The following is a 14,009-nucleotide window of genomic DNA, read 5'->3' as shown; positions in this document are numbered from 1 at the left end:
TGAAAACCACCACTCAGTACCAGGCACGTAAAATAAAAACAAAGACAGTACCTGTCTCCTTAGGTCTCTTGTTTTCTTGGTCATCTTATCAATTGCAATGTTTAGGGGATCTCCTTTTTCTTTTCTTCCAGTCTATTAAGAGAAGAGAAACAATCTCTGGTTTAGAAAATTCAATGTTAGAGACATTAAAATTTTAAAAACATTTCAAAAACACACTTGACTGGAAGAATCCAAGCAACAAAGAAAGACAGAGAGAGGGTGGGGCGGGGGGGAGATTCAATAAAAGCTATTATGTGTTGGTTTTCTAAACTCTAAAGTTAGTTTTCTCTGAAATAAAAATTTAAATTGCTGAAAAACAATACATTCTCAGGATGGTTTACACATATGTCCATATTCAACTTCATGCAAGTATGTTGTCTTCCTGCTCCAGACATTCATCAATTAAGTAAACACAGGATGTTTGCTTTTGCCTTCAAATACAAATGGTTTTTGCTGCTCTCTTACGTAAGCACAGTTCTGAATAGAAAATGATTGAGATGATAAAAACTACATGAGAAAACACTTAAAATAAATCACCAGAATTCAGAATTTCATACCAATACATCCTAGGCCATATTGTAACTTCTGTATCAAAGTTGGAAGAGATGCTTTACTACAAAATATATTGTGTGGAATCTCTTTTCTGTCATGCACTGGGATGCAAAACACTAAGGAACCCACAGCTTGAAATCATAAGGAAAATGTCTCTTAGGATTCTAAGAGGCAGAGGTAAGGGAAAACAAACAAACAAATGAAAAATCCGAAAATCTCTTCTTTAATAAATTATTCATTTCAGAGTTTGGAAGTTTCACTGAATAGTTTCTTTTTCTCTTTTCCTTGTTTCTTTCTCCCTTCCTTCCTCCCTCCTTCCCTCTCTCTTTCTTTTCCCTTCTTTCCTCCTTCCCTTCCTGCTCCCTCTTCCTCCCCCCCTTCCTTCCTCCTTCCCTCCTCCTTTCTTTCTTCCCACCGTTCTTTCCTCTTTTCTCCTTTCTTTCTTTCTTTCTTTGTCTTTCTTTTTCTCCCTTGCTCACTCCCTTCCTTTCTTTCTTTCTTTTTCTTTTCTTTTTTTTTTTTTTTTATGGCTATGGTAAAACAATTAAACCAAACAAGAAGCTCAATTATCTTTTTAAGACCACATCAGGAACAACAAAATTCCCATGGATGGAAAGCTCTACATAACTTTATGGATGGCATTATTTTCCCTGTAAGAGAAAATTCTTTTTAAAAGCTTTGTCAAATCTATTAAATTATCTATTCTTTAGTCAAACACCCTACAGATGTATTTATTTATGGTCCTACTGGTGAGTCAATTCTTATTCCATATTCAAGTCTCTAAAGAGTCATGTAGGTATCTATAGTAATTTGTATATATGATGAAATGATAACCAGAAAGTGTGCTTTGGGGATCCATAGAAATTACCATTCAAGAGATTTCTAAATATTCTCTTCCAATGACAAGATCCTGGATACATAAAGCTGATATATACACAACATGTCTACTTACAACTAGATTTAAAGCAGTTATTTTTTTCCTATAACTTGCTTAATTAACTATGTTTCTGAACAAATGTCTGATGTATAACCCTATATAGTTTTTATTAAAAAAACAAAACTAGAGTATATGTCTGTATATTTTTAGCCATCTAAAATCTTATAAATCCCTGTATCTTTTCTACTCCCTAAACTCATATTCTGACCCTTTCATTTTTATACACTGAAGTATATAAGTAGAGAGAGCTTAAAACAAAGTGGTAACATTTTACAAAGTTAAAATATCAGTGTACAAATAGCTGCAAGAAAAGAAAAGTGTATGGAGAAGCACAATGTGCTACATTATCTGGGGAGGGAAGCTAGTTACACAGCAAGTGTGACTTTGGCGCCCTGTCTCCATATTCAGGCATGCGGTAAGTGTAGCAGCCAAAGCTGCTGCTTTTCTCTTTAGCTTTTTCCTTGCAAACAGGATGTCCACCATTAACATATGAGAAGGTCTAGCTCATGATCATTCTGAGAACCAGATTTCCTATGTCCTTTCCATTTATGAAAGTAATAAAAACTTATTTTGAAAAACTAACAGTTATGAGTTGTTTTAAAATGCAGCTATGAGAGAAGGAAACTGGATCACTGAACTTTTCAATGTAAAAAGCAAAAAAATCAAGACAGTGTGAATATACAAAATGATTACGAAAAAAAAAATACTAAGTGTTAGACACTGGGATCATTTCTTCCTGCCACTGCCATTCATCATTGTCATTTGAGAAATGAAAAAATAAAACCAGAATAGGCCTGGGGTTAGGGAGAGGGCAATAAGGCACTGGCCTCAGAGACGACATTTAAGGGGGCCCCAAAGAACTCCCTAATATAAAACACTTTAATGCAATATTTTCAAAAATCAAATTAATGCCAAAAATTCACGCTGAGCAAATACCAAAATTTTAAATAAAAACAGGACCCCACAGGGCAAGGATGAGGGTAAATGCAAGTGAAGTGAGTCATGTAGGTCAGATATTTCTTAATTTTAAATTTAAGAAAATTGGGAATTGGGATGAAGGAATGCACTTGTCGTGATGAGCACTGGATGATGTATAGAAGTGTTAAATCACTACTATATTATACACCCGAAACTAATATTACACTGTATGTTCACTAACCGGTATTTAAATAAAAACTAAAAAAAAGAAAGAAAGAAAATTGATGAATGCATGTATACTAAAAAGAGAATAAATCACTGTTTACCTACAATTCAAATTTAACTGAGTGTCCTGTATTATTATGTGCTAGATCAGGCAACCTTTCCCAAAGAGGTAATAGTCATGCTCAAGATTGTAATTGGGGTTATTACAGACACAATTACAATCTTATTACAATATTACAGATTGTAATTGGGAAGACTCCATTGCCTCATTCTGTGAAAAGAAGGGTAACATGGGATTCTGTATCCTATTTGGGATCAATACTCTGTAACTGCAAAGCATAGTTCATTAGATGTGAAACATCATTTTGGTCGCTGTGATAAACTCACAAAAAGTGAGATCTATAATCCTCATGCTCACGGAGCTCCTAATTTGGGAGAGTAAACCAGAATATGAAATTAAGAATACTAACAACTACAAAGAGACTAATGCTCTAACAGGTTGAATTAGTTGCTCAAAAGAGGGAGATGTTGCATTTGGGAAGTCAAATAATCTCACAGAGGAGTGGAGGAATTTAGCTACACATTAAGTCCTGGGTACGATCTGAATAGGAAAGAGGGAGGTACTTGAAGGGAGGACAGGGTGGCAAAAATAAAGTCATCCAGTCAAGAAACGGCAAGGCGGATTCTAAGAGGACAGTAGGAATGGTGCAGGCTCTTCTCTATGATGTGAAGGGACAGGTTTGACGAACTGGAAAGATAAGCTACTTTTATAAGAGCTTCTTTATAGTGTCATTACTGCCAATTATATTTTGATCTGCAAACTCAGAGGATCTCTGGTGACAAAAGCATTCCATGTCACTCTGTTGTCAGAATCCTGCTTGTGTAATATTTACAATCCTGGGGTTCTTCAGCTTCCAAGTCTTTGGCTAAAGACAACTAAAAAAATGCAGATGGCTTGGGTGCCATATTGTTCTCACTATTTAGAAAGGCTAGATAACGGTAAACCAAGGACTAGAACTTTGGAAACACTGGCCACTGGCTGAAGTTTTTAATGTATTGGCCCTTTGTCGGCTCTAATTTCTTTAAATAAGGTATGTGTGCAAGAATAATGGTAGTAAATCCTTAATGCTCAGATTAACTCAGCAAATGGGGACTAGCAAATCATTACTTCATGCTTCTCTGGGTTCTATTAGTTGGCATGTGGAAATACTTTTAAATTACCAGCTTAAATTGGACAGGAAGCCAATCACTGAGAGAGACAAAAAAAAAAAAAAAAAAAAGTATTTTCTCCTAGTGGCACTCATCCATTAGTAAGCTCTGTGATCTTGGACTAACAATTTGCCCATATTTTTTATTTCTGAGTTTTCTCATGAACACAATGGATAGCATAATATATACCCTCTTTTCACAAGGTTAGCAGGACAATCAATCATGATGTCAATGTGCTGGAAAAAATAAAAGGCATTAACAGTACTCAGAGTAATTAGGAAAGTATTTTTGCTATGGGAAAAAAAATGAGAGAATTGATTTGGAAACTATGTAGAAGCTATTTTTGGGTTACCTGGACTTCTGCTTTCTTTACTCATGCAGATAATATATGAATGCAAATTTCGCCAAAACGAGAATTCCTAAAGGAAAAGTTCTCTTTAAGAATATTTGGGACAATTCATTTTAAACAGACAACAATCTGAGATATTTCTAAGAGGTGAAATAAGGGGCTGAAACTCCAGATAAATGTCTTTCCTATAATAGGTTCTTGGATATGTTTGTTAAATAACTAAGGATTTGATCATATGTAGCAAATTCTAGTTCACAGGGAATCAACTAGACACCTCACCCAGCTCTACCTCCCTCACCCTCCAAGCTCTACAAACTAAAAATACTTTAACAAACTGAAGTGAAAGGAGACCTAAGTGTTCAGTTTTACATCACTGCTTAATATTAAAACAAAAATGTGTTGTCTTAAGTCAGTCATTCAGTTATTCCCTGCCTTTGCTAAAGAGAAGAAAATAAAAACCATTTGTAACCACTCTCTGCCAAAAGCTATCTAAGTGATCTGGCAACTTCTCTAGACCCTCCACTTATCATCTGTCCAAAGGAGGGGCCAGAGACAAGTTATAGAACCAGGAAATGGGAAAGCCAAAGAACATACCCCTCACTACTGGGAAGCTCTCATACACTGCAGAGAGGGCTGGCGGTGGGGAGGAGGATAACAGTCAGTTGGAGCTTTCTCATCTCTAAAATGTAGATAATGCTCTCTCTGTGGGATTGCCATGAACATCAAGAGAAAAAGAATTTGTAAGAGTTAGCACAGTCCCTAACCCCATCAATCATGTTAGTTTCCTCTCTTTCGCCATCCCATGGATTCCTCTAAAGCTGAAGACAAGGTCCAGAGAGATGGACTGATTCTGATCACCTCACTACTTAGTGTAGGACCAGGACCTCAGCCCTCCCAGTCCAGGGATTTTCCATTGCATGTCTAAACCATCTTCCATCTCTAAAATTCTAAGATTTTGTGATTTTATAGTTTCACGTATTTCTGTTCAAAGGTTACAAAAAAAAATTAAAAATAGAAAAATCTCAGTTTGAGTTATATTTCCTTTGTCTCGTTTTGTCTACAGATCTTGTGTGCCTTTCTCAGACATCTCCCCACTTGCCTTCTTTATCTTCACCTGCAGAGAGTGAGTCTGCAGTAGAGATAGCCATTTAATAAATACTGTTATTAAAAAAAGAAGAAGACAGGCGGGAGTCTTCTTTCACATTGCTACAGGCGACTTTCCTAGTTGCCATCTGTTGTGCTAGGAAGGTGCATGATAATTAAACTTTATTTGTTTTAGAATTTGGGCTCTATTTTACAAAACACATTTGGAGTAGATCCATGGTTTGAACTAATGAAAGGAAAAGAGAATGAATTTCCTGATTTGGATTTTTATAGGGGATCCTTTATTCTCCCATTCTCTGGCTCTGAACTCAAGTCCAGTTTGCCAAAGTATCAGATGCTGTCAAGGAGACGTTCATATTTCCATTTAATTCTACAGAACAGGATTGGGGCCATTAATAGAAATTTTGATTTTTCGCAATTAGTCTTCAAGAACAAGTCAATATTTTAGTTCAGTAACTTATTTACATTTCCCCCTTTGGGAAATAAAATGCTCTCTCTTTTAGATAAGGATCTTCTTTTTCCTTCTTTCTTTTTTACTATACTAATATCCATCACCATTTCTGAAATACTGAAGAAGTGTGCAATATATTTATATTATATGCTGAATATCATACAACTCATACCAACTTCCTAATTTATAAAACAACAACAAAAAAAGGAATATTCATTTCTAAATTTCTGAAATTAAGAATTTACTTAAAGGCCATTCCTCATCCCACCCTAAACACATAATTCAGTACAAGTGGTCTCTCACAGAAGCCCTAGGAATATAAACTACCATCTCAGTGTTTCCCCCAGATCCATGGTTTTATGTGAGTTTCGGGGCACGCTATTAATGTGGGAAATGGCTATGAGAAGGTAGATATTGATCACTCTTTTCCTTTTTCTAAAGGTATCTGCCAACTTGATTGAATGTATGAGAAATCTTCAAAATATCATATAGCTGTGATTCTAATATATTGAATGTGTAGAGAGCTAATTAAACGCCCAGTCTTCAAACTGTTGTTATTTGAAAGAAGTGGCAGTCAAAATCATCAGAATGGCAGAAAGCAATAATGTACCACGCACTTTACCTCCAAAACATTTTCCTATCATTTAAACCTATAATTTAGACAACAGGAGGGAGGAGGAAAAAATGATCTATTGATCTAGCAGTCATCCCATTGTATTTGGAGGGTTGCCCATGTACCCTCAAACCCTGAATATAGGAACCATATTCTTATTACAAATAGTACCATTATTTATGGAACCTTGAGCATTTCATAATACCTTTATATTATGTGTAAATCATAGTATGTGAATGCAAATCTTTCTAAACATTTCCCTTTCACTAGCTACGGACATTCTCTTGGAAGAGAAATTAGTGATATCTCTTTAGAATGGATAAAAGTTTACAAGTGGCCACAAATCAAACCCATGATCAGGATATTCTGACCACATCACAATCCAGCTTTCCTGGAACCTGGGATGAATGGGGTTGGGTGGAGGGGTAGATAAGGGTAGAAAGGGAAAAAACTAATCACAACATGTCAAGGCAAAAAATGTATCTGACACTTCTCTGAGATCTTGTCAGTGCTCAAGGAAAGAATCATCAATATATAAGATAAGAATATCAAGAGGGCATTATAGGTAAGATTCCCAGACCCTGTTTATTGGCCCAGCATTATTAGCACACACATTGAACATATTTTCCATTACATACATTTGTACTTTCCCTTATATACTAACTTGTAAAGTAACACTTCATGACAATAATCTTTATTTTGCTTATCATTATATCCTTGGCACCTGTGCCTGGCACATAATAGGCATTCAACAAATTACATTGAATCAATGAATGAAACACATGGGCTTCTGAATCCAGCTGCACCTAAAGCCAAAGTATCTATCAATGGATTTCCTGCTGAGATGAGTGAACCAACTCCCCTCATGTTTCTTTATGTTGGGTTTCTCTCAGCTACAACCAAAAAGTCCTGACTCAATCAGAAACCTTAAAATACCTGACCAAAATAATTTGAAGGCAGGATGGTAGAAGGGGAAGACCCTGGCAAGGTCCACTATGGACACAGGTCTCAGAGCACTCCCTGAGACCTCAGGCCTTTGCTTCTCTCAAATCCTTCTGTTCTTGGAACCCACCCATCCCAGCATAGGTCTCTAACACCACACTAACACCTTTGTCAATGTCCCTCCCTCTTAATCCTCAGTATGGCCTGTCAAAACCAAGCTTTTACTTCAGAGGGTCAATCCCTCAGTTCCTATTTAATTCTTACTGGATCCTTACTTTCTACTAAACTCTTGGACCTGTATTTTCAATTTTCATAGTCAGAATTCCTTCTTGTAATAGCCCATCTCTCTAATTAATTTGTTCTTTTTCAATGATTCACAAACTTTTTGTCTCATATTAGTGCCTGGAAGAAAGGGGCCACTCTCTCTTCAACCATTTGTCTAATTAAATTTTGCCCATTCTCCCAAAACCAGTTCAAAATCTCCCTCCTCTTGGAAGTATTTTTAAACTAATCTAGCCCTTGAAGATCTTCCCCTCTTTTGACCATATCCTTCAACCAGGTACTGTGCCAAAGGATGCAGACATTAACAATTTACCATCCTGCATTTTTTATTAAGTTTTCATGTGGTTGCAGAATATAATCCGAGCTTTTGGTGGGTGGTGAATGTCTGAGTTTTCTCCCAGAAAACTTAGTATGAAACTCCTAAGAACTGCCCCAGAAATACCTGTTCATGTATAGACAAATGGGCACTCCCAGTAGGCACCTGTGGACAGGAAGAAGGTATGCAAGGGATATACAATTTGGAAAATATCAGGGCCCTAAAAATAAATTTCACCTATTTCACAACTTTCCGCTCAAAACCTAGGAAGTGGCTAACACCTGTGTGATGTTATAATTCTTTCTCTTTTACTTACTGTATCAACACAGATGTAGTCCTCAATGATTATCTGCCAGCCAACCCTCCACAGAAGACATTTTTCATCAAAGCCCCACATTCTGCACGCCCCCCAGCTCCCAACCTTGGGTTAATTAACCACACATTCCTTCAAAACCTGTAAGAGACTATGAATTGGGAAAACTGCTTAAAAATGCCATTTTATCTTTACAGTTGAGATGAAAGTAGCAAAGGCAAAGTGCAAATTTCCAGTGATTTTATACACACACAAAAACACATATATACCCACACTAAATAAATCATTTAAATTTCAGTGGAATTTGAACTTCCCCTTTAAGTGCATATGCCCCAACCACTCAGTTACAGCTAAAGCTATCAACACCTAAAGGATCCCTAGAGTCTGGCATTTTCTAACTTCCCAAAAAGAGGTCAATAACTGCATCCATGTTGTTGAGAGTTCACAGAAATCAGAAAACACTCAGGAAGAGGGTTGCCATAGTTCATGGAAAGTCTATCTGTGTAGATTCCCCTTGCCTTAGCCTCCCTGTACCTCATCTAACAATCTATCAGGGGCCAGTTCGTGTTGTAATTCCTTCATCACACATTCCTGACCTCTCAGTTCACAGGAGCCCATCCTCCTCTGAGTGCCTGCAGACATCTATATCATTATCTTTATCATCAAAATAGCTATTTATTTGGTGCTTTATGAACAATTTCCACTCTGGAAACACTCATATATTGTGCAAGTCTCTTGCATCGTTAATTAACTTTCAGATATCTAAAGCAAATCTCTTACATCATTAATCGAATTTCAGATATCACACTCTAAAGATAAAATACAAATGCACAGATGCATCATTTTGATACTGTCTTATTCAGAAACTTGTCATGATATAATCATGTATCTGTTCCTTCTTTCCAGTTGGAGGCATACGAGCTTAAGGGCAATGTATTAGTCAGCTCAGGCGGCCATAACAAGATACCATAGACTGGGTGGTTTAAGGGACAAAATTTTATTTTATCTCACAGTTCTGGAAGCTGGAGACTCCAAGACCAATGTTCAATAGGTCTGGTTTCTTCTGAGGGCTCTCCCTGTGGGTCATAGACATCTACCTTTTCACTATGTCCTTACATGGTAGAGACAGAACAAGCAAGCTCTCTGTGTCTCTTTTTATAAGGGTACTAATCTTCTCATGAAGACCCTACTCTAATACCTCATTTAAACCTAATTATTTCCCAAAAGCCCTAGTTCCAAATATCATCACACCAGGATATTTATCAACATATGAATTTTGGAAAGACATAATAGTCCATAGCAGATAGGAAGTTGTCAGCCAATTATATGTCCTTGAAACCCTGAAACTTCTTACATAGTGACTTAAGCAGAACAGGTGCTAAACAAATTAGAAATATGTATAGATACGTATATACCAATATGTATTAAATATAAATGAAATAATTAGTATTCTGGCTGCTTGAAACAACTTCATGATATGGATCTTTGGCATTAAGGCTACTTTTGTGCAGAGGTAGAATGAAAGGGATGCTGTATTGGTAGCTTCACGATGGTAGAATAATATTGCTGCCAACTCTCTTTCCACACTCATTCTCCTTCCCTGTTCAAAATCTCACCTAAGCAAGAAGAAGATGGAAATCAAAACCTATAATCACATGCACAGAATTAAGATACATGCACCTGGACAAGAAACATACAAACAGTAAATGCCTTTTAATCAAATCCTTCTCTCCAAATAGTGGGAGGTGAGGGTAGATAAGCTTGAGGACACTAAATACCAAAAGAGAACGGGTTTGGTAAAATAGTGCTTCTAAGAGAGGAGCAAAACCCTGACTGGGCAAAGAAGTAGGCCATACTAGAAAACATCTGGGATCCTTCTCTTGGCCAACCCTACAGCAAACGAAAGTAGGAAGTTTCCCAGGAAGCACTGGGAAGTGGAAACGCAAGGTTTAGGAGTACAGAGCACTTTCTGCAAGCCAGGGGACCCTCGAGATTTCCTGCACACTTCAGAACCAAGCATCCCCCCCACCCCACCCCACCCCACCCCGCCAATCAAATCTGACTTCTTTTGGTCTTTGCCAAAGCCTATGAAGACTGCTCCTCCAGTCCTTTCCAGCATCACCACCAATCCATCTTGGCATAAGCCTTCCTCTCATGCTCTCTCGAAAAGGCCAGCATTGTCTGAAAAACAACCACATAGGTCCTGATACCTCTAAGCCTTAGCACTATGAGGGACTAAAAGAAAATAATATTTGGACAGTCAAAATAACTGAAGAATTATTTTATTTATCCACTAGCAAGCCCCAGTTTAGAGCTATTAATTTCATTGTTAATTTTTTGGTGTTGTCTTTTATTTTCTAGGAGCAGAGCTTATGAAGCCTTGGGTTTTCTCTCTACTTCCCAAACCCACTCCCAAGCCAGAATGGAAGAAGGCTGATCCCATTCCCAGCACCAACACCAAGGAGGCCACTGGCACATGACCAAGGGCCAAGCAGAGGCATTTCCTGAGGCTTCTCTGATGCCCTTCTTCCTGAGAATGCTTCGAATTTGCCCCATAATAGAATCATCTCTTGGGGCATTTGCTCACGCGTGGAACTGATGAAAACTTTATGAGGCAAAAAGCATTTTTGCTGCATGATAGTTAAAAACTAAACTAAGTAGAAAGCAGGCCGAAACCCTGGAACACATGTCTCACATCGTCCCAAATATTCCTCACTATGTGGCTCCCATAAACACCATCTGCTGTGTTAATTTGTAAAGAATTACAAGGTTCTTAAAATTACACTTTGCTCTCTGTAGCGTACACTGTGTCTATTAAGGGGGGGAGGGCATTGAGAATGCGTATCACATCTAGCCAGACACTGAGATCTTTTTCCTTCTAGGCTGGGATCTTGCTGAAAGTTTGCTAGGTCTGCATGGAATTTTAAGAAGTGTATCATATTCTCCCCAACCAGCTGTAGGGAAAAAAAAAAAAAAAAGAAAAGAAAATATATACAACAAAGCCTTTGCCCTAGATTATAATTCCAGCATCATATGCATTTTCAAGTTGTGTGCACGTCTCCCACTTCACTGGATGCTCAGGACAATACGAAGTCCTTAGCTATAAATCTAAGAGGGTGAAGAGCCAAAATTGAGAGAACTTCTTGGGTGAGACTTAATTCTCCTTTGCTGGTTCCTGACCTCCAGGGTTTCCTCTGAGCCCTCAGGTGGTAAATGAGAGTATTTCTCAATTGCTTATCCCTGTCTTCTCACAAAGCCAGAAGAGGAACATCTTTGTTCCCGAACACACATCTCTGACAGCGCAGGGCTATGGTAACAGGCTGCTAATGTACAGTTTAGGTAAATTAAGTCCCCAAAGGAGGTGCTGGTTAAACGGTGATAAATGGTGGCTGGAAATGAGAAAGTAAGTAGGAGAGTTTGGGGCTCAATAATCTTTCAGCTAGAAACTGTCAACATGACAAAGTTGTTGCAGATGCAGTTTCCTAGAACTCTCCATTCAGTAGCTCTGGAGTAGGCTGGAAATCTTCATTTTTTAATGAGCGTTTTAAGAGTTATGTACAAGCTCTGGAAACACAGGGATAGTTCAGTGGGTACTAATCTGACTAGTCATTTGATTAGTTAAAATCTTTCCCATAGTGGCCCAGGAATCTGCATTTTCAGATTTCCATGAAGTTCTACTGATCAGCCAATTTTGGGAAACAAGAGGTTTGTGACAATTTACTGGTTGGAAACCTAAAATCGGACCAAGGATTACAATTAAGGCAATTCTGCTTACATCTTGATGAATTAGTTATTCTATCTCAAAAACATAATTTTCTGAGCCAAACTAATTAGAAAACAAAACAAAACAAAACTATCCTGCCTGAGAAGCCAAAACAATGTAGAGTAGACACAGCCCGCCACATCATTTCATAAAAAAGCCCCTGCCTAAAGAAAAAGTTAAATCAGCTTGCCCAAATTCCTTGCCTGTCATTATTACATCTACATGTAGACATCAGAGTAAGACTAGCTAGATGCAATGAACATGGAAATAAAGAAAGATGCTGATCTCACCAAAACATAGAGAGTTTAAGAAAATTTTGCAACATCACACAAACTATAAAACAGGATCCTGATCCAAGCTGATCCTGATTTCAGAACTTCTACCGTTAAACCCAAATCTACACTCTGCTAATCTCCTAACATTTTCTGAAAATGTATACCCAATCTCCTCTTTCCATGGTCACCTCTCTAACCCCTCTAAGTACATCCCAATCCTCAGAGAAGAGTATCTTTGAGTACCCCATAATAACCTTCTACCTGCCACCCTGACCTTCTTTTCTCCATCCTGAAGCAACATCTATAGGCCAGATCAGGCCCTGCCTCTCCCTGACTACACAGCCCATATACAAGTCTCCTTTCTCTCAACCACAATAGTAATTAGCACAGTCCTTTTCTGATGTTCAGCCACAGCATCCCCTCAGACAAATCCCTGCATAGCCTTCTCTGGACAAGCTGGCACCGAGTCGTCTCATCCCACATCCCTCGGAGTCAGACATCTGGCTATAGCTGCTTCCTAACTTCCAAGCTCTGGTGAAAAAGGCAGGGTTCAGGCTGAAGGTGGTTGCTTGAATTTTCTCTGATCATTCTAGGTAAGTTGAACTGAATGAACTACTGTTGCTTCCAATTAAGTCACCGATCCCACGAAAAACTGGATTCTTAACACTGATTGTAAGAAAATAAATTATTAGAACACGTTGGTAATAACCCCCAAATTGTTTTGTGATACAATTATCGATTGGATTTATAACGTAGTAGAGTAAAATAAAAATGTTGTAATCATATTTTGCATCTCAATGTATGTCTATAAGAATGTGTGGGTGTGTGTGTGTTACAAGTTCATCAGCCATTATCATTTAACTGTATGTGTACCCTCTCCACTAGCAAAGTGTTAAGTTCTGTGAGAGAAAGATCACATTTCCCTAGATCAGGTAAATAAAAGAAGTTTCTTCTGTACACAATAAAGACCTTGTACAGTCGACCCCTGAACAATGTGGGGGTTACAGGCTCTAAACCCCTGCATAGTTGAAAATCGACATACAAATTCGGATTCCCTAAAAACTTAACTACTTATAGCCCACCGCTGACAGAAGCCTCACTGATAACATAAGCAGCCAATCAACACCTATTTGTATATTATATATAAAAATTCTCTATTCTTAAAGTAAGCTAGACAAAAGAAAATGTTATTAGGAAAAATCACAAGGAAGATAAAATATATTTACAGTACTGTACCGTATTTATCAAAAAATATCCACATATAAGAGGACCCATATAGTTCAAACTGTATTGTTCAAAGGTTGGGTATGGTTAGTGACAGGATAACTCATTGCTACAGGGTAGAGAGAATCAAAGAACTTTATTACCAAGCTTTCCTGGGTGAGTGAACCACACACCACTGTGGAAGAAAAGTCACAAATCTTAGTCTTTCCAGAATCTAAAACCAACCTGTTCATTTGCATCCATGACTATCTATTTGGCCATGCACAGCATGTAAATACACATGCCAGCTCCAAGGGTTATCTTAGTCTCCCCAGTGCTTGTGACATTAACACTTAGGGTAAAGGGGGATGGATCCTTTGATAAAGAAATCAGTGTTATCTCATTCTTATGTAAAATTAAAATGCAAATGTAATTTCTAGTTCCAATCCCCATCTGCCCTTCCTTCCTGTCCTCTTTCATGCCTTCCTTTCCTTGAAAGAATTTATGAAGTAGACAGA

The 14,009-nt window shown here is 37.8% G+C and overlaps 1 protein-coding gene across 5 annotated transcripts in view; it reads right to left on the bottom strand.

Moving 5' to 3' along the window:
* The window catches only part of CTNNA2 (catenin alpha 2), a gene marked incomplete at its 5' end in the record, with an annotated part of 988,253 nt that overhangs the window by 293,191 nt on the left and 681,053 nt on the right, over nt 1-14,009 (bottom strand). For 4 of the 5 annotated variants that reach the window (XM_080812651.1, XM_080812652.1, XM_080812653.1 and 1 more), the window contains one exon: nt 52-132. In XM_080812651.1, the coding sequence (XP_080668777.1) occupies nt 52-132 (81 nt within the window). Of the gene's footprint in view, nt 1-51; nt 133-14,009 lie in introns of those variants that run through there. The other variant, XM_080812655.1, reaches the window with a different exon arrangement.

The sequence above is a fragment of the Martes martes genome (genome assembly GCF_963455335.1).
Source record: "Martes martes genome assembly, chromosome: 9".
NCBI lineage: Eukaryota > Metazoa > Chordata > Mammalia > Carnivora > Mustelidae > Martes > Martes martes.
The sequence above is the reverse complement of the archived record's forward strand: the minus strand, read 5'-3'. Positions and strand labels throughout refer to the sequence as shown.